The sequence below is a fragment of the Labeo rohita genome, unplaced genomic scaffold, assembly GCF_022985175.1.
Source record: "Labeo rohita strain BAU-BD-2019 unplaced genomic scaffold, IGBB_LRoh.1.0 scaffold_325, whole genome shotgun sequence".
Taxonomy (NCBI): Eukaryota; Metazoa; Chordata; class Actinopteri; order Cypriniformes; family Cyprinidae; genus Labeo; species Labeo rohita.
Window position 1 is genome coordinate 38,793 of NW_026129243.1, and position 20,737 is coordinate 59,529.

The following is a 20,737-nucleotide window of genomic DNA, read 5'->3' on the forward strand; positions in this document are numbered from 1 at the left end:
GACATGTAGGTGAAAAAAAATAATTTGTACTACTGTCTGATTAAAATAAATAAAAAGAAACCTATCATAGTAGATTTGTTTTTGTTTTTGTTTTTTTTTTTTTTTTTTTTTTTTTTGTACCAAAATTGTATCGAACCAAGGTATACCAAACCATGACATCTACGTACCTTTACAACCCTAGTGATTTTTTTTTTTTTTTTTTTTTTTTTTTTTGTTCATGATTTGGTAGACCTATGCTGGTTCCTTCAGTGGAAAACCCACCACAGAAACAGGTCAGTTTGTGGAATAAACCTTGTGTTTCAATGCTTAATGTAAACATCTAGTCTTGTATATGTAATCGTGTCCATATATCTACCAGTCCTACTTTTGTATGGTTTTGTGGCTGCAGTTAATAAAAGGACAGCAAGCTTTTGTCACACAATAAAATAGTTCACACAGTTTTCACACCACAAATGGAGAGTTAATGGAAACTGACAGCACACATTTAGGACAATATATAAGAACAGAAACATGCAGTAACACAAAACAGAAGCAGCTGCAAATTAATGACTCCTTACTGATTCATTTTTGTGAACATAATGAAACATCAGCACATATATGAGATTCCCTCTCAGGATTCTGCCAGAGAAACTGTGGCAGTTGAAATGAACAATTTTTCAGAGTCAGATGATGGAGGGGTTTCACCTGAGGGTAAAATTTGATGGAAAAGACCACATGTGCTGCTCTGTGTTCAACATCATGTTTTGCAACTGCTTCTTTCTAGGTTTTGCTGCATTGATATGTTCACTAAAGGTAAGTGAGATAACAGCATGTTTCTTTCTAGATCAACATGTTAGTCTATGCTCAAATTTACTCAGTTTACCAAATTTTTTTTTATTGTTTTAAAGGCGAGAAGCAAGATGAATGAGGGAGACATAGTGAAGGCTCAGAAGTACAGTCGAGTGCATGTAGAACAAACACAGTGGCTGTGATTGTGACCAGTGCAGCTCTAACTGTGTTCCTGGTCATTTATTTAATTCACCTGGGGCTTCTTCAGCAAGTTCCTCTGAGACTTCTTTCCCCTTTTTGAACTGCCTTTTAACTTTGAAAGGTCAAAATCCCAAAATTATGGTCAAAGACACAACTCTTATCCATCAAGAAGCAACAGTTATAAAAGCCCTCCAAGAATCTCATACCGTGGAGGAAGACGGAGAGGATGAGGACAAAAATACAAATGATACTGTGAGATACATATGACCATTTCAGTTTTATTGAAATGTCATAATAATGTCATAAATTTAGTCATAAAATTAGGATATAACAATGTCTTGATTGTATTGTCTTCTATTTATGTTTGAATAAGCATGTTATTAGCTTTAACAGAATGTATTTTAATGGTTTCTATGCTTTGTAGTTTAAATAAATTTAAATAAGTCTTATGAAACTATACATGCATTTTCACTTATTTTCTTAGAGGCAATAACGAAATGCAGGTGTTTCCTGAGGGTCACACATCAGTAAATATGTATTTTTTTTTTTTAACACTCCCTTTTCTACATATGCCTGTTGCTTCAATAATAGTATTTACTATTATGTACATTTTTAATGTTTTTATTAGTCTTGCTAATAACTTGCTTTGGTAAGACATAGAATGAGAATGAAAATGGATCAACAAATAAACAATTCAATCATGACCTTATGAGCAATTGTCTATTCTGTCGTATCTATTGTATTTATTCAGTGGTATCCACAACCAGAAACTTCAAAAAAAAAAAAAAAAAAAAAAAGGCTTTTTTTTCTTAGGCCATTTTACCCGATGCTTTATTGTACAAGACCTGATAATTGACATTGTTTTTTTCTGAAAGGATTTCAGTCTGAGGCACAATACTGATTAGTCCGATGGCTGAAGCCTTTTAGTCTGAGGTACAATGCCTTTTCGTAATATAACTGATGTCTGAGGATGTCCTAAATTGTGCAAACGTGCCAAGAATACACTTGTAACACAATTATCAGGAGGCAGGAATTATGTCAGCGTAATGAGTTTTTGGGTGGCAAATGGAGAAGACAGAAATATGAATGTAGTGTAAAAGTATACCTATTTTAACAATTACTAGCAGATTTTAGAAGGTTGGAATAGAGAGGCAATAGTTTTTGCCTTGTAATATATAGGTCTATAATAATATTTTAGAACTAGAAAGCATTGTAGTTCAGTTTTTATGTAAATAAATGATGTTACACTGTAAAAAGTTTTCACCACTTTCAACTTAAGAACATAAGTTTAGCAGCTGCCTTAAAATTTTAAATAAAATCAGCTTAAAAGTACAAGTCATTTTAACTCACTTTATTGTAGTGAGTTGAAATGAATTGTAGTTTTAAGATGATTTAACTTAAAATTTTAAGGCAGCTGCTGAAGTTTTTAAACTTGAAACTGGTGAAAACTCTTTACAATGTGCTTTACTTTAACCATCATTTTTGTGAACAATTAAATATAACTGAAACAGGATCAGAAATACTGAAGATTTTAGTGCAAAGCTGTGTATTTGTGTGTTGAGTGTTAATGTGGTTTTTGAACAAGGCAGTAACTGCTCTGTGTCACTGTGACTCTCTGGCGCAGTAATACACAGCTGTGTCCTCAGTCTGCATATTCTGGCCTTTCAGAGTCACTGTGTTGCTGGAAGTGTCTCTGGAAACTTGAAATCTACTTTTCAGTTTATCACTGTAATATGTGTAACCATCACCACATATCACTCCAACCCATTCCAGAGCTTTTCCTGCAGGCTGACGAATGAAGTCACTGCAGTAGCTGCTGTCAGTCACTGAATATCCAGAGATTTTACAGGGCAGTGTCAAAACCTGACCAGGACTTAAGACAAGAGAATCAGTCTGGGTCAGTTCAACACAGTGGACACCTGAGGGGGAAAAATTGGCCAGATATGTTAGAGATATGACAACATTATGTATAACCATGAGTGTTTTTAATATAAAGTATTGTTATAGAAGCTATAAAGACTTACAAGAAACAGCTGCCAGCAGCAGCAACAACCAGAGAGATGAGGAGATCATGGTTTGAGACGTGTGAGAACAAGCTGCTTCTTTTCATCTTAATACTCAAATAAAGAGGAGGAGGAGGAATATTTGCATAATTCATTACATCCAATTATTATCATGATGCTTCAGCAATATTTCTGTTTCTGGTTACTACTGTTAAATAACAATATTGTAACACATATTGTAAAGAACTAGAAAACACCAAGGTTAAAGTACTGCAAAAATTGAGTCAGTTTTTTTTTTTTTTTTAGTTATTATTTTAATATTTGTTGTTTAGATTATGCATTTGCTTAAATTTATTAGGCTTGCCTTGAAGTTTGTTTTAGTTTTTCCAGCTGCATTAATGTCATTAATGTTTTGATGAGCTTTGAACTGCTTTCTGTGTCTGTAAAAATCATACTGGGGAAAATCATCAGAAACATTTTTAATTTGTAATATGATGATGATGTTTTTGTACAGGGAGTCTGTTGGTGTCTGTCACTGTGTTTCTTTGGCACAATAATACACAGCTGTGTCTTCAGCTTTCATATTCTTTCCTTGCAGTGTTATTGTGTTACTGGAAGTGTCTCTGGTGATACTGAACTTGCTTTTCAGTGAATCCTTGTAGTATAAGTCTCCACCACCCCAGATCACTCCAATCCACTCCAGAGCTTTTCCTGCAGGCTGACGAATCCAGGCTGTAGCATAGTCAGTAACTGAATATGAGACTTTACAGTTGATAGTGAGAGTGGCATCAGGACGGACAGTCAGAGACTCAGGCTGAGTGAGTTCATATGAATCAATACCTGTATCAAATCAAATTATACCAGTTAATAAGAGAGTGTGACATTTAAACACTGTTAACAAACTTTTTAGCAAGAAAATGATGTATCACACAGAAAGTAAACTAAACTTACAGGATATCACTGCCAGAAGCAACAGTAAAGATGAAGAGATCATGGTTTGTTTCACAGCACAGTTTGAATGAACTGAAGTGATTCTTCACTCCCTCTAGTGATCAGATGAATGTATAAACTGACTCATGTCTGCAGTTTAAATATGCAACAGGACATTTACATAATCATACAGAGCTACTAATCAAATCTACAGGCTACAAAAAAATTTTCATGTTAGGGTTTGTGTCATTTATTTCTCTCATTAGAGACTTTATGACATGTTTTGTTTAGAACTTTTCATGAAAGTGGACATGAATTGATTTTACATAATCTTCTTCTCCAACTTTTCTAATTCTTTTTGAGGGCTTGATACAACTGATATACTGCATTGAAAGGATTTTTGAGAGCAACAATAGCAGTAGTTAAGAAAGCATGTTTCTGTTGGACCTGCAGCAGAAGGTTTGTGGTCATCAGATGCTAAGTTCACTTTTTCATATTGTTTGAACAATAATGTGTGTTGGCAGTGTATGTACAAATCTACCCTATAATGATAAAAATCCATGCAGTGGTTTTTAATTAATCTGTAAAAATAATATCCCCTTTTTCAAATCCAGCAGTTCTCAGATGCCTGTCATTGTGGTGTCACACCGACAGATGCCGCTCCCACTATAGTTGATTGACATGAGCGATTTACCTTGATTCAGCTGTCACAGTCCACCCTCTTTGTTTCGATGCTGGAGCAGGGATGTAAGTTATACAAGAATATCTCCAATTGAGCGTTTGAGGTGTTGTGTTGCTGGATGTAATAATGAACATAGTGGTCGTCATTTACTCCCGACATCTGAGCTGCTGAAGATGCAGTGGATTAAGTTTGTTTGTGGAGGGAATGCGCCTCCCGATCTACATATATCCATCTATGTTCACGCGAATCATTCATGATCCAGCTTCACTTACAGCAGAAGTGAGTATAAGTGTTTTTTATGAATCTTTGCGATCGCCTTTCCTTATAAAGTGGTAGTTAGGAAGTTTAGCAGCTAAATGCCGCTACATGCGGCTAATATAAACAAGACCGTCATTCCACAGAGAGAAGAGAGGGGCGGGGCGAGCAGAGCTCATTTGCATTTAAAGGAACAACCCCTTAGAATGAGATGAATTTTGCTGAGCTCATTATGACAAAGTAAAAAGGGTGTTATTTTACAAAACCATTGAGAATTTTTAATCAAAGTATATTAGAGACTTTTCATTAAGACCCTAAAGAATCATATCAACTTGTGGAAAATGGGCATCTGATGACCCCTTTAAAGGCCTCTAACAATGTTGCAAACTTGTATTCTGAAAAAAAAAATGCTCAAAAAAAATCTCTTGAAATATGATACAATTCATATGCATTTTTATATTCCTATGTACAGTATGAGGATTTTTTTTCGACTTTTTATTCATGATCTTTTCAAGTAGAACTGCTTGTGGTTTATCACTGTGTTTATTTTTGTGCATCATAAAACACTGTTGTGTCCTTCATCGTAATTCTCTGCTGTCAACTGTTGACTTCTAGTAACAAGTGATAAAACAGCCAGTGCAGTTTTTGTTCAGCTGTACAAGACCTTTGTGTCACTGTGATTCTCTTGCACAGAAATACACGGCTGAGTCTTCTGCTGTCAGACCTGATAGTTTCAGATACACCATACTCTTTGAATTATCTCTGGTGATTTCAGTTCGACTTTTGAAGGAGTCAGAGTAGTCATTGCCACTGGCATCATCATAAACACGTCCCATCCACACAAGTGGTTTTCCAGCTTGTTGTCTGATCCAGTGCATGTTATAGCAGCCAAAGCTGAACCCAGATCCTGTACAGGACAGAGTCAGAGTTTCTCCAGGCTTTTTCACAACTGTGCTTTCAATGGACTCCATACTTTGGCATTTTATACCTAAAAAGAAGATTGAAAAGACTGATTTAATTTGAAAAAATAAGTTTGCGCTGTATTCATGTTTTCATCTTGATTCAAAAATATTGAATACACATGCTTATTAATTTTTGATCAGATAAATTAATCAATTCAACAAATAACCAAATGTCATAAAACTTGCTTTGCTTTTTTTATTACATGATGCAGAAACGTTTTAGCAAAACATTCATCTCTGCTGTGTCTGAGAATATTTTCATTTATTTTAAACTCTTTTCAATCACATGAAACAATGTAATCCAATGAATATAATATCAGCAAACATTAACACTCTAAATAATTGATATATGAATATATACAAATATATTATGTATATGTATGTGTATTTTTTATACAGTTTTTGATTTGTTGTAAAGTTACATCTTTCAAACAGTTGTTTTAATGCAGTACAAGATGCATGTTGATCATTCCTGGTACATTCTCAGTTATCCCTTAAGTGTTTGTAGCAATAAAGCCCATGGTGTCATCTTTTAATGCAAAATAATGAATCTTGTAATTACCTTTATTTCACCAAAAATATGCATATTTGTCACTAAATATATACAATAATAACTTTTTGGTGTATTGTTGTCTCAAATATCATTAATCTGATCAAAATGTTTATGTCTTAAGTAAAAACAACCATGATAATTAATTATATGTAGTTTTTCCAAGTATAAAATATACACATATGAGCCTACATAATAAAATTATTTACCAAGATTTCAATGCACAATATTCACCATATTCATTTTAGTGACGCATACAGCATAAAGTTGATAAAGTAGCATCAAGACAAATTAGATTGAAGAAAAATAATAATGGATTATTAAAAATACATTAACATCATATATTAATCAGTTCACTGCAGCTGAAGCCACACAAATGAGTGATGAAATGTCCTTAAAGTCACACAATCCATTCCAGTCAACTTTGATACAGATCATGTGCTACATATAACTTCCTTGGTCTTCCTTCTCTTCTGTAAAACAAGAAATTCTCACACCATTTTGAATACTGCTCAGGAGGCTTAGCGTATCCCATCATGCATCATGTTTTGGAATAAATCGTGACATCTTGTGAGAGGTCACGGAAACCTTTCCAATGTAAGTAAAAAATTAATAATAATTATAATAATTTGGTAGTAAAACAAAGTGTTGCATGTTTTATGCAAAGAGAAGTATATTTATTTTGCACCATAAATTAAATTGACATCTGTTATAGGGACTACTAAACAGACATTTAGAAGTTTATTTTAAAATGCAAAGTTGAAACTAAAAATTAATTTCCATAAATACTTGCATTTTTACCACACTATATGTGTGTCCCATCAGGTAATGAAAAGTTCAACACACACTTGTGATTTTTTTATGTTCATTTCAACACTTGGGCCAAATACAGGAAATACGTCAAGTAGTCAAGGGGTCAAGTGCAAAAACTGCAAGTGTGGGTATTTGGACAGGGCAAAAATTTAAGAAACAACATGTTATAATGCTGGAATCAGCTCTGGACACTGTGAACCTGCCCTGAACTGACTGGGAATAGGAGATTGGAGAACTGGATGTGCCAATAGTTGCAATTCATTCCAGTCCTTTACCGGGTGCCTGTCTCACCACACCTGCATAGTAGCTGCTGAATGTAAATCCAGAGCCAGACCTTGGTTTTGTGCTCCAAGATCACAAATGTGTAGAGCGGTGAGTCCCCAGGACCAGGATTGAAAACCACTGCTCTAGACCCTTTTACTGTGGCACGAGTCCCAGTTACTAATAAATCACAATGTGTTAATGGACGTTATCATATATCAGCCTAAGAATTTTTTTTCTGACAATATTACAGTCAAAGCGTTATGTGTGACAGTGTTTTTTTTTTTACCTGTTTAGATTCATTTATGCAAATTGTTTGCAGCAGTTTCCCCACACAGAAATAGTAACAGGATATTTTATAAATAATAAAAAGACCAGTGAGAAGATCATGGTTTAAAGTAAATGCTGATTTATTACTCTTACTGATACACAAAGCAGATACTCCTCTTTTGTACTAAGAGCAAGTAGAAAATTTGCATACAGCTTTTCAGTTGTCCAAGATGTTTGTCATTTATTTGTTATATACATTAATTGCTTTCTACAAAAAAAAAAAAAAAAAAAACACCATAAAGAAAACACACAAGAAAGATCTGTTGTTTCACTTTAAGAAATTTTGTTAACACCTTAACTTGTATGTCAGGTGTCTGTTGAAAGTATTGGTAAAATAAATCTTCTGTAGTTATAAGTATATGTTAAGGATCATTTTAACTACTACTGTCAGACATCTGATAGACAAGTTTCAGAAATAATGTATGAAGCATAAAGTATGAAGTACTTTCATTTGAAAACATGCAATAAGTGCCACTGATCAAAGCTGACAATTTCGAACTCGGGTCATCCGCACCACCATTGCTCTACATGTTGACACGTTAACCATGAGGCTATTGGTGCTGGCAAAACACATAATTTTAACAGACATAAGAACACATTTCATGAAGAAGTTCTAAGGCTTAGGCTATTTCTGTTTATTCAGACTTTCTAAATTGATCTGTCTGTTTCTCAGTCAAGAAAACATTTAGCAAGTGAATCAGTTTGGAACAGTGAACTACTGTAAGACTGCTTGACAAGAGCACCACCTCCTGGAAATGGAGCAGAAATGAAGTCAAAAGGAAAGGTGGTGGTTTTTGTATTGTTTTTACACTGAACTCATTCACTGTGTCTCTCTTGCACAGTAATACACAGCAGTGTCTTCAGTCTTGAGGCTGTTCATCTGTAGGTACAGTTGACTGCTGGAATCAGCTCTGGACACTGTGAACCTGCCCTGAACTGACTGGGAATAGGAGATTTAAGAACTGGATGTGCCAATGTATGCAATCCACTCCAGTCCTTTACCGGGTGCCTGTCTCACCACAGCTGCCCAGTAGCTGCTGAATGTAAATCCAGAGGCAGTACAAATCAGCCGAAAAGATTCACCTGGTCTTTTTACCACATCTTGAGACTGAGTGAATGCCAATTTGCTATAATGGCAAAAGCTGTTTTGAATCACTTTTATGCTTTTCCATGCTTTTCAAAAAGTATTTTACCCTGTATTTGCACTGTATTTTAATGTCATTTTTAATCTTTTCCCAACTAAACTACGAAATGAAGAGAGTTAGAAAATCTTTAATTAACTAAACATGGTTTCTTGTATGGCGGTGGTACTATAGCACCTTAACCATGCAAAAGAACTGCTAAACAACGACAAGTTTAAACCAGTAACCAGGCATCACAGCTGGCAAAGAGGGAAAGTCTGACTTTGACATGTTTATATTGCTATTATTATGTAATCAAAATGAAAATTATTATTGTTCTTATTTAATGATAATGTCAAGTTACTTTAATGTATTTGAGTGTTTATTTTCTTTATATCAGTTCAAATTTTACATTACTTGGTAATAAATTATGCATTTACTTAATTATAAGGATTTTTAATGAAATTTGAAAACTTTTTTTTAATTAAACTGTTAAGGAAAATCAACAGAAAATGTTTAATTTGTAATATGATGATGTTTTTGTACAGGGAGTCTGTTGGTGTCTGTCACTGTGTTTCTCTGGCACAATAATACACAGCTGTGTCTTCAGCTTTCATATTGTTTCCTTGCAGTGTTATTGTGTTACTGGAAGTGTCTCTGGTGATAGTGAACTTGCTTTTCAGTAAATCCTTGTAGTCTAAGCTTCCATCCCACCCGATCCATCCAATCCACTCCAGAGCTTTTCCTGCAGGCTGACGAATCCAGGCTGTTTCCTCACTTGTAACTGAATATGAGACTGAGTGGCATCAGGACGGAGAGTCAGAGACTCAGGCTGTGTGAGTTCATTTGAATCAATACCTGTATCAAATCAAATAATAGCAGTTCATAAGAGCATGACATTTAAAAACTGTTAACATGACTTTTACCAACAAAATTACATATAATACAGAAAGTAAAGTAAACTTACAGGATATCACTGCCAGAAGCAACAGTAAAGATGAAGAGATCATGGTTTGTTTCACAGCACAGTTTGAATGAACTGAAGTGATTCTTCACTCCCTCTAGTGATCAGATGAATGTATAAACTGACTCATGTCTGCTGTTTAAATATGCAACAGGACATTTACATAATCATACAGAGCTACTAATCAAATCTACATGCTACAATAATATTAATATTAGGGTTCATATCATTTATTGCTCTTATTAGAGATTTTATGACATGTTTTGTTTAGAACTTTTCATGAAAGTGGACATGAATTGATTTTACATAATTTTCTTCTCCAACTTTTCTAATTCTTTTTGAGGGTTTGATATAACTGATATACTGCATTGAATAGCAGTAGTTAAGAAAGCATGTTTCTGTTGGACCTGCAGCAGAAGGTTTAAAGGCCTCTAATAATGTTGCAAACTTGTGTTCTGAAAAAAAAAAAAATGCTCAAAAAAAAATATCTTGAAATATGATACAATTCATATGCACTTTTATATTCCTATGTACAGTATGAGGACTTTTTATTCAAGATGTTTTAAAGTAGAACTGCTTGTGGTTTATCACTGTGTTTATTTTTGTGCATCATAAAACACTGTTGTGTCCTTCATCGTAATTCTCTGCTGCCACCTGTTGACTTCTAGTAACAAGAGATAAAACAGTCAGTGTGTTTTTTGTTCAGTTGTACAAGACCTTTGTGTCACTGTGATTCTCTTGCACAGAAATACACGGCTGAGTCTTCTGCTGTCAGACCTGATAGTTTCAGATACACCATACTCTTTGAATTATCTCTGGTGATTTCAATTCGACCTTTGTAGGAGTCAGAGTAGTCATTGCCACATGTTACAGCAGCCAAAGCTGAACCCGGATCCTCTACAGGACAGAGTCAGAGTTTCTCCAGGCTTTTTCACAACTGTGCTTTCAATGGACTCTATACTTTGACATTTTATACCTAAAAAGAAGATTAAAAAGACTGATTTAATTTGTAATCTGTTTACTCTAGAACTGATAATAGACATGTAGGAAACTCACGTTGTAGGCTGAATGAGAGCAGCAGTAAACAGAGTGAATTCTTCATCTTGAAAGTGGTGATGTAACACTTCAGATCCAATCAGCAGCACATAAATACTGAACAGACATTCAGGGTTGTTTTGATTTGCATTGGGACGGTCACAAGGTGGAATCATGACTGAAAGGCCAAACTATTAAAGAACAATATGACAAACCATTACCAGTGTTTAGTGATGAAAAATATATTTTATTACTTAAAATTATAAATATGCATCTTTTCATTTACTGTTATATGCCTGTTATATACAGAATTCTCTGTAAATGGGACACAAATTAAGAAAATAATTTCTGAATTTTTATTTTCATTTGTTGATTGTACTTGTTGCGTCCACACATGTGCTCATGCTGTTTGCAGTGTCAGCTAGATAACATGTGTAATCTGCTGCTTGATAACTGAATTAAACACAACAGATCACAGCAAGAAAAGAGAAACAGAAAAAATAAATAGTCTCATGTGGGAACAAGTGTTTCTGTTAAACAGTAACACTGTATTCATGTTTTCATCTTGATTCAAAAATATTGAATTCACATGTTTATTCATTTTTGATCAGATAAATTAATCAATTCAACAATAACCAAATGTCATAAAACTTGCTTTGCTTCTTTATTACATGATGCAGAAACGTTTTACTGCTCTACTGTGTCTGATCATATTTTCATTTATTTTTAACAGTTTTTTTTAATAAACTGAAATAATGTAAATCAATGAATATTATATCAGTGAACATTAACACTGTAAATAATTGAAACATAAATATATGCATATATATTATGTATAAATATGTATGTGTATTATTTATACAGTTTTTGATTTGTTGTGAAGTTACATCTTTCAATCAGTTGTAAAATGAATAAAATGTTTTGTAATATGCCCTTATTTGTCTTATGATGATGTTTTTGTACAGGGAGTCTGTTGGTGTCTGTCACTGTGTTTCTTTGGCACAATAATACACAGCTGTGTCTTCAGCTTTCATATTCTTTCCTTGCAGTGTTATTGTGTTACTGGAAGTGTCTCTGGTGATACTGAACTTGCTTTTCAGTGAATCCTTGTAGTATAAGCCCACCACTCCAGATCACTCCAATCCACTCCAGAGCTTTTCCTGCAGGCTGACGAATCCAGGCTGTATCCTCACTTGTAACTGAATATGAGACTTTACAGTTGATAGTGAGAGTGGCATCAGGACGGACAGTCAGAGACTCAGGCTGAGTGAGTTCATTTGAATCAATACCTGTATCAAATAAAATAATACCAGTTAATTAGAGAGCATAAGATTTAAAAACTGTTAACAAGCTTTTTACCACAGAAATTATGTATCACACAGAAAGTAAACTAAACTTACAGGATATCACTGCCAGAAGCAACAGTAAAGATGAAGAGATCATGGTTTGTTTCACAGCACAGTTTGAATGAACTGAAGTGATTCTTCACTCCCTCTAGTGATCAGATGAATGTATAAACTGACTCATGTCTACTGTTTAAATATGCCACAGGATATTTACATAATCATACAGAGCTGTTAATGAATAACTTTACATGCATCACACTGTCCTGAACATTGTTTTAAACAAGTCTTTTAGTTTTGAATTTAATAAAGTTATTATTTACATGGATAAAGTCTATGAACAGAAAATGTAAACAGTTTGTGAATGTAATCATTATTTATTTATTCAGTTTTTTTTTTTTTTTTAACAACAGCTAAACACCTAGAAGTAACAAAAATATAATTTATTGCTTAAATCAAAACATTTATGGCATTAAATTGAGAAATGTTGACTAGCTGAAAAAAAGTGTATTTTTTCTGTTTTATTTTACTTTGGTTAAAATGTATTTCAAATGTTTTTTTTGTTTTTTTTTTTTTGGTTTAAGTTTTAATGCACTGCAATAGCACTGATTCTGAAAGTATGGTTCTGTTGGACCTACATCAGAAAGATTATAAATTATTCAATTATGTTAGCAATATGTTTTATGTTGCATTAGTCATTTAACATCCCTGATCTGCTAAAATCTATTTTTCATGAAGGCAGAGAGTGCCCTCTACTGTAATATCAGCAGTATTCTCATCAAAGATTAATCATTTTGACTTTAACTTTCACTTTATAACTGACTATACATAGCAAACCGTTACATGTAATCGAAAAATGTCCTTCATATTATGTGGTAACTTCTAATGAATTGGTTATATTCAAGTCAAAAATATTATTTAATATGATTAAATCAAATTGATTGTACTTTTAGGTTACATGAACAAAGTGTGCGGATCATTTCTCAGACATTTGTTGAGCTGTAAAACTCTGATGTAAGTAAGAGTCAGTTTCATATTCTTACAGTATGATGAATTTTTATTACCCATTTAAAAAGATGTTTTTGAGCAGAACTGCTCGTGTTTTGTATCACTGTGTGTTTTCTCTCTTGCGCAATAATACACAGCACAGTCCATATATTTTGTCCTCGCAGAGTCACTGTGGTGCTGGAAGTCTCTCTGGAAACTTGAAATCTACTTTTCAGTTTGTCACTGTAATATGTGTCACCACCACCACATATCTCTCCAACCTATTCCAGAGCTTTTCCTGCAGGTTGTCGTATCCAGTGTGTATAGTAGCTGCTGTCAGTCACTGAATATCCAGAGATTTTACAGGACAGTGTCAAAACCTGACCAGGACTTAAGACAAGAGATTCAGTCTGGGTCAATTCAACACAGTGGACACCTGAGGGGAAAAAATATGTTAAAATGAAAAATATGGTCATGTTACAATATAATTTTGTATAACCAAGTATTTTTATTATGAATTATCTTTTGAAGTTATATAGACTTACGAGAAACAGCTGCCAGCAGCAGCAACAACCAGAGAGATGAGGAGATCATGGTGTTGAGAACAAGCTGCTTCTTTTCATCTTAATATTTAAGTAAAGAGGAGAATATTTGCATGCAGTTCTACATATGCAACCCACTAAATATGATCTAAGATTGTGTATGAACAGTTCTGAAAACGCTATGGGAACACCTACAGCGAGACCACGTTCTGAACACATGTGTAATCTGGCCAATCGAAGTGCGAGACGTCACGGGCGGGTGACGTAAGCGACCAGGAAGCACTAAAGCATGTGCAGTGGTGCCGACATCAGCTTCTGTCTCTCTGTCTTTTGTGCAAAAGCTTTTCGTGCCAGTTTCCACTTTTATTTGAGGGTGATGTCTGGTAAATCTCACAGCAAGGGCAATAAAGAGAGTAGGGAAACCGGCTGTGTGTTCTTCCCTGCAAGCGCTACATCACTAGAGGGGACACACACAGCACGCTGTGTCAGCTCCTGAGGGAGCCGACTGTCCACATTGTGAGCTCCTTCCTTTGTGGACGCTCCGCTCCCGGGAAGGCTTTCTTTGAGGAGGGAGCTTTCACCAGGGCTCCCCAGGGTGCTGGCCCCGCTGCCGCCGAGGTGGAGCAGTTGTTGCATTCTTGGAGTTCACAGTTGGATCTGCTGGAGGGAATGAAGACGGGTGACCCCCTATCTCCTTTCTCACCCAGCAGATCCACAGCCCGTTCCATGGGTTCGGAAGCCCGCTCTGCGGCTACTTCCCCCCATGGAACGGGCTCCTCCCTCCACCTATCGTCCTCTGAGGAGGTCAATGTGGAGAGCGCGGTTGAGAACCACTCCCTCAATTGCTGCAGTACGAGGAGCTGTTGGAGGTGGTAACTCGTGCAGTGTCTAAGCTTAACATCGACTGGCCCGCCGAGGAAAAGGCTGAGCAGGTCAGGCTGGAGCACGTCTTCACACCACGTCTGTGCTCCAGGCATTCCAAGCCGACCTGCTGAAGGGGCTAGATGAGGGCGAGAAAGTTGATTTGTCAGAGCTCCGCGAGACCGCAGATCTGGCTCTCCGTGCCACTAAAGAGACCGCCTGTGCTGTTGGGCGGTCTATGGCAGCCATGGTGGCAGCGGAGAGGCATCTTTGGTTGACCCTGTCCGATATGAAAGAGAAGGACAGGGTCTTCCTCCTCTTTACATTATCTATCCCCCACTGTTAAGCAGCAATCAAAGACAATTTATACACACTGTGATATTTCACTATTACTATTACATAAGGACAAATTCTTGCAGTAGTAAAAATCTGTGTAAAAATGTCCTCCTCACCCCCTTATCTTGCTCACAACACACTGAAAAAAAGTTTTTCAAGCAGTTCCTCATCCAATTAATAATTTGTCTTTCAATTCAGTTTACAATTTTTTGTTTTATTTTTCAAATAATATTTTTTTAGTTCAAAACATTGTTAAATATAAATATTTGTAATTGAGAGCTCAACTAAAACATTTTTGTTTTGACGAATGTAAAATATCAAGGTTAAGTTAATTAACTTAAATTAAAAATTATTAATTCATCTCCTGACCACGCCTCACCCACACTGGTGCTGTGTCGGTTACCGACGCCATTTCTATCACTGTGAGAGTTCAAGGAGCTTTGGATGAGAAGGTGGAAATTTTGTTTTAGATAGTTCTATGGACGCTCTTTTCCGCTATTTACATTGTATATTTCTTTCTTTCCTGCGAAAAAAAAATAGTGTTTGAAATAGTACGTTTAAGTTAATTAACGGTATAAATACAAAAACGGATGAATATTCTTCTGTTCTATCTAGGCTGAGAGCCCTCTTGATGACTGTCTTGTTTTGGAAGGAACAAGAAATAGAAGAGATGCTCTGGAAGTGTAAGTATGATCCACATAACTGTTATAAGAGAGCACAGCTGTGTTAAACATTATACCCCCGTTTTCACAGACAAGACTTAAGGCTAGTCTCAGACTAAAATGCATGTTCAAGCAGTCTTAACTGAAAATATCTTTACTGAAGCATTTTAAAATATGTCAGTGCCACTGTCTTGTGCAAGATGCACACCAGTAAAGTTTTTAAGGCCTTTTTATAAAATTATTCATAATGTCTTTGTCAATCTGTTTCTTCTTCTGTTAGGATGCAGCTGATAAGACAGACTCCAGTACGAATCCTCAGCGTTGATCAAGAAAGCCCACAGCTCAAAACCCATCTAGAGTGGAAATCATCTTGGAAGAAAATTTTGTAATGGATGGACTGCCTTCTGTGTCCATTGTTTTCAGACTGATTTATGCCCTGCACCTGGACTAAGTGTATGAAAAGCACTTTATATTTTATTCAGCAGGTAATGCTCAACCTCAGAAAAGGTGAGTTAGCACCTAAAATTCAGTACTGCCAAAATTGTGAACTGAGAGTGGAATAAAACCATAAAAAGTTTGTTAAACTAGTGTTTTCATGTTTTATGTGGAAATGTTGTCAGAAAAACGTTGTGTTTTGTTGTGTTTTTAAATTAACATTTGGAATTGAATTAAAATAAAACAGAAAATTGTATATCGCTTTGTTTGTTTTTTTTTTCTTAATTTTATAGTTTAACATTATATGTAGTTTTTCCAAGTATAAAATATACACATATGAGCCTACCTAGTAAAATTATGTATTTACCAAGACTTCAACGCACAATATTCACCATATTTATTTTATTGAAGCATACAGCATAAATTTGATAAAGTAGCATCAAAACAAATTAGATTGAAGAAAAATAATAATGGATTATTAAAAATACATTAACATTATATATTAATCAGTTCACTACAGCTGATGCCACACAAATGAGTGATGAAATGTCCTTAAAGTCACACAATCCATTCCAGTCAACTTGATACTGATACAGATCATGTGGTACATATAAGACATTTGATACTGTTTGAGAAAATAATGATTCATTATCATCACATCTAAACTGGTGTCTTGCTCTTCTCCGTCCACTTCCCCATCATGATCTTGTGTCTGTAAACAGTTTGTGGTTGATATCCAGCACCATTTCATTATGCAAGACTTAAAGCATTACAAAGGCAAAAGTGCCATGTGTAGTTCTCAAAGACTGGAGTATTTGCCTCTAGAATTCATCTATTGCTGCAGTAAATGTCTCTTTTTCTTCTAGAATCTTTCTCCAAACTTCATGACTTCTCTTGCTTCTATCTTAAAACACAAAGTCTGTGTAGTGTAAGGCCTTGCTTCAAACCAATCAACTATTAATCAACAATTTATTACACACAACATTTACAAAACAATTAAATTATGTAAATTGTTTATATCAACTAAACCACTTTTATAACACTGCTGTTTATTAAGAAAAACAGGTGGTATGGTTTTTAAAAACTTAAGATAAAAAAATGTTCCAGTCACACTTTGCTAACATGCTATAATTGTACCCAGTAAATAAATAAATCAATAAATAAAATTACAAATTAGAAAGAATAATCACTGCTGACATGAACAGTCCCATGAGAGATCACCATAAAATGCTGTACTACATAATCCAGCATTGCTTCAGTACAGACATACCAGTGGACATGCACACTTTTCTGTCTTCTTTGTTTGGGCGCAAGATGGCCATATTCATTCCTCACCCTGAACAAAGGACTTTCTTGGTCTTCATTCTCTTCTGTAAAACAAGAAATACACTACTTACTCTGTGCAGTTAATATTGCTCCTTAAAAATATAATTCAGTTCATTTAAAATAATATCCAGACCAGAGCATTTGATGAGTAAATGTTGATTCTGGAAAATGTACCTGGGAAGGGCTGATCATGGCAAGACTCGTTGAGACTCAGTAATAGCTCTTTTAGTGTTTAGGAAGGTTTGCGAAGGTTGGCTCGTAAAAGAGCTGTTGATTTTGATGTTCTAGAGACCTGAAAAAGAAGGACAGCACAATAGGGAATAGGGAGCGATTTCGAATTTAGAAAAACTTACTGTTTCGCAGCACCTGCAAATGGGTTATAAAGTACAAAAAATGCGACTTAACATTACCTTATTCCATATTCACACATACGACAACGTATAGTCATCTCTGAACCGCCAAACAGTCTTGCGATTTCTGCCGCCTTTACACCACTCATTAAATAATCTTTGATGGTCTCTGCTGGAATATTTTGAGTTGGTCGCCCTGAAAATGGCTTTTTTTTGACTCTTTGTACCTGCAGTTGGAGATGTTCCACTGTTGACTCCACAACATTTTCACTAACCCTTCCTAGGGACACATCTTGGGATAGGGCACGCACATCTGAAAGTACGCCTTGAAAAGCCATAGTGCTGCTAGTTGTTGTGGCCAAACTCTTTCGCCGATTAACCTTAGCGTTCTCGGTTTCCGTTTGGGCAATTGATTTGCCGTTTGCGATGTTAATTTGAGCATTTGATTTATAATTTGCGATGTTTTGTGTAAATCTGTAATGGAAACTATACTACCTACTGTAGACTTATTTGTTCACGTAACATCGAGTCGATCTGTGGAATGCGTGGTGAATTTCACAGGATTTTGGCTGATTTTTTTTTTATATTTTTTGTTTTCGACACACTCGAAGCTTTGAATCTTTTCCTGAAACAGTCAGCGAAAATGTAAATGCTTCAAGAGGCTTTATTTGCCCAGCAATTGATTTGCCTTTTGCGATGTTAATTTGAGCATTTGATTTATAATTTGCGATGTAGATTTGAGCATTTGATTTATCATTAGAGCACTGAATTATAGATTTAATTATGACAGTTTTATACTCGGTTGATCGTGAAAATTGAATCAAATACAAATTATATTTTAATTTGATTTTTGATATAGTTAATGCATCCCCAAATGAGGAAATTAAATCAAATTTGAGCATTTGATTTCTCATTTGAGAAACCATTTTGAGAGTTTAATTTATTATTTGATCTTTTAAGGTATTTTAATTTTCAATCTGTCCAAATCCCACCAAAATTCGTTGCCATGACCTATCGCGAGAGGAATTACATTTTAGTCACATAACATCGGTTAATGGAAATTTCATTTCGCAATACATTTTTATCGGCATTTATAAAATTTCGCCAAAGTTTTGTGCAAATCTGTAATGCAAACTGTACTACCTAGACTTATTTGTTCAGGTTACATGAGTCGATCTGTGGAATGCGTGGTGAATGTTTCGTCCGACAGTGTTTCTTTCACAGGATTTTGGCTGATTTATTTTTTACTATTTTTTGTTTTCGACACACTCGAAGCTTTGAATCTTTTCGCGAAACAGTCAGCAAAAAATGTAAGTGCTTCAAGAGGCTTTATTTGCCCATCACTACTGTCAACTGGTGAATGAATGACTGTCAGGTCCCGCTTGTTTACTACGAACCGGAAGACGCTAGATGTAGAAAACTTGTGGATAGAATGTTCATTTGTTGCTGATGCAGTAATTATTAATAAATAGTTTAGTTCTTCATGAGTTATATTAACTCATGATTAGCTGTGCGTCAGTTAATAATAAATTAATACATATTTGTGCATCCGTATTGTAAAATGTTTCCTCAGACTTTCAAAATTGGACTGTTGTCAGTCAAGTCCAATGTGTGTTTGTCAGTCAAGAAAACATTCAGTCGGTGAGTCAGTTTGAAACTGTTTGACAAGAGCACCACCTCTTGGAAATTGAACAGCACATCTGAAGCATAAATGAAGTCAACAGGAAAGTTAGTGGTTTTTGTATTGCTTTGACACTGAACTCATTCATTGTGCCTCTCTCGCACAGTAATACACAGCAGTGTCTTCAGTCTTGAGGCTGTTCATCTGTAGGTACAGTTGACTGCTGGAATCAGCTCTGGACACTGTGAACCTGCCCTGAACTGACTGGGAATAGTATGTTGAACTGGATCCACTAATACTTGCAACCCATTCCAGTCCTTTACCGGGTGCCTGTCTCACCACACCTGCCCAGTAGCCGCTGAATGTAAATCCAGAGGCAGTACAGACCAGCCGAAAAGATTCACCTGGTCTTTTTACCACATCTTGAGACTGAGTGAATGTCTGACAATGAATATCTGTGGAAGAGAGAGAAATATATTAAAACAAAATGTAAAACTATTAAAAAGTAAACCCAATAGTGAGCTTGCTAAAAGTACTTATGCATTAATACAATATTAATATTATTAGGAATGAGTTACAAACCATGTAAAAATAGTAATAACAGGAGTGAATTGATTATTGTTGTCATTGCTGATTAATGCTCCTCTACAAAAACCACAGTCAGTGAACACACTTATGGCACAATGCAACTTATGGGACTTATACATAACAGTTTTGCATGAACTCCTCCTCCAATCTGTCATTACTTTTTTCTAACTGTGCACAGAAAAAAATGGATACATGTGGTCTGGAGTGGTGAAAAATATATTGGGCCTTGATAAAAATCAAAAATGTGTTTGTATTTGTGAAATTTATGAGAACATGTTGCATAAATGTTCAATTATCAAGTTTTTAATGTTTTTAAAGCATAATTTGATGGATGGATAGATAGATTGAGAAATATGTGATGAGGGATAGTATTATGTATATCTGATTCATGTGTTCAGGTTTTTGTGCAGAGCTGTGTCTTGTTTAGTCACTGTGACTCTCTTGCACAGTAATACACAGTTGTGTCCTCAGTCTGGAAATTATTTCCCTGTAGAAACACTGTGTTTGTGGACATGTCTTGAGTGAAACTGACCTTGTTTTTCACTGAGTCTTTAATGTTAGTTCCACCACCACTACAAATATATCTGAGCCTTTCCAGTGCTTTTCCAGCAGGTTGACGGATCCAGTTAATGCAGTAGCTTGATTGTGAAATCCTGCAGAAGATGGAGAATGATTCTTGAGGTTTCACAACCAGAGATGGAGGTTGAGTGAGCTCAACACAGAAAACACCACCTGCAAATAACAATAAACCAATGTGTTATTAATACTTTTGTCTCAAAACAGTTATGAAGATTATTTTGAGTTTAATAAA

General features: G+C 35.3%; 2 gene segments (V, D, J or C); both read right to left on the reverse strand.

Moving 5' to 3' along the window:
* Positions 1-2,569: 2,569 nt before the first annotated feature.
* On the reverse strand, positions 2,570-3,052 carry LOC127160313 (Ig heavy chain V region 5A-like). The segment is given in 2 exon segments: positions 2,570-2,888; positions 2,994-3,052. Coding segments are annotated over 2 exon segments (366 nt in total).
* A 452-nt stretch (positions 3,053-3,504) lies between these two features.
* On the reverse strand, positions 3,505-12,388 carry LOC127160310 (immunoglobulin heavy variable 3-43D-like). The segment is given in 2 exon segments: positions 3,505-3,812; positions 12,276-12,388. Coding segments are annotated over 2 exon segments (351 nt in total).
* Positions 12,389-20,737: the final 8,349 nt, after the last annotated feature.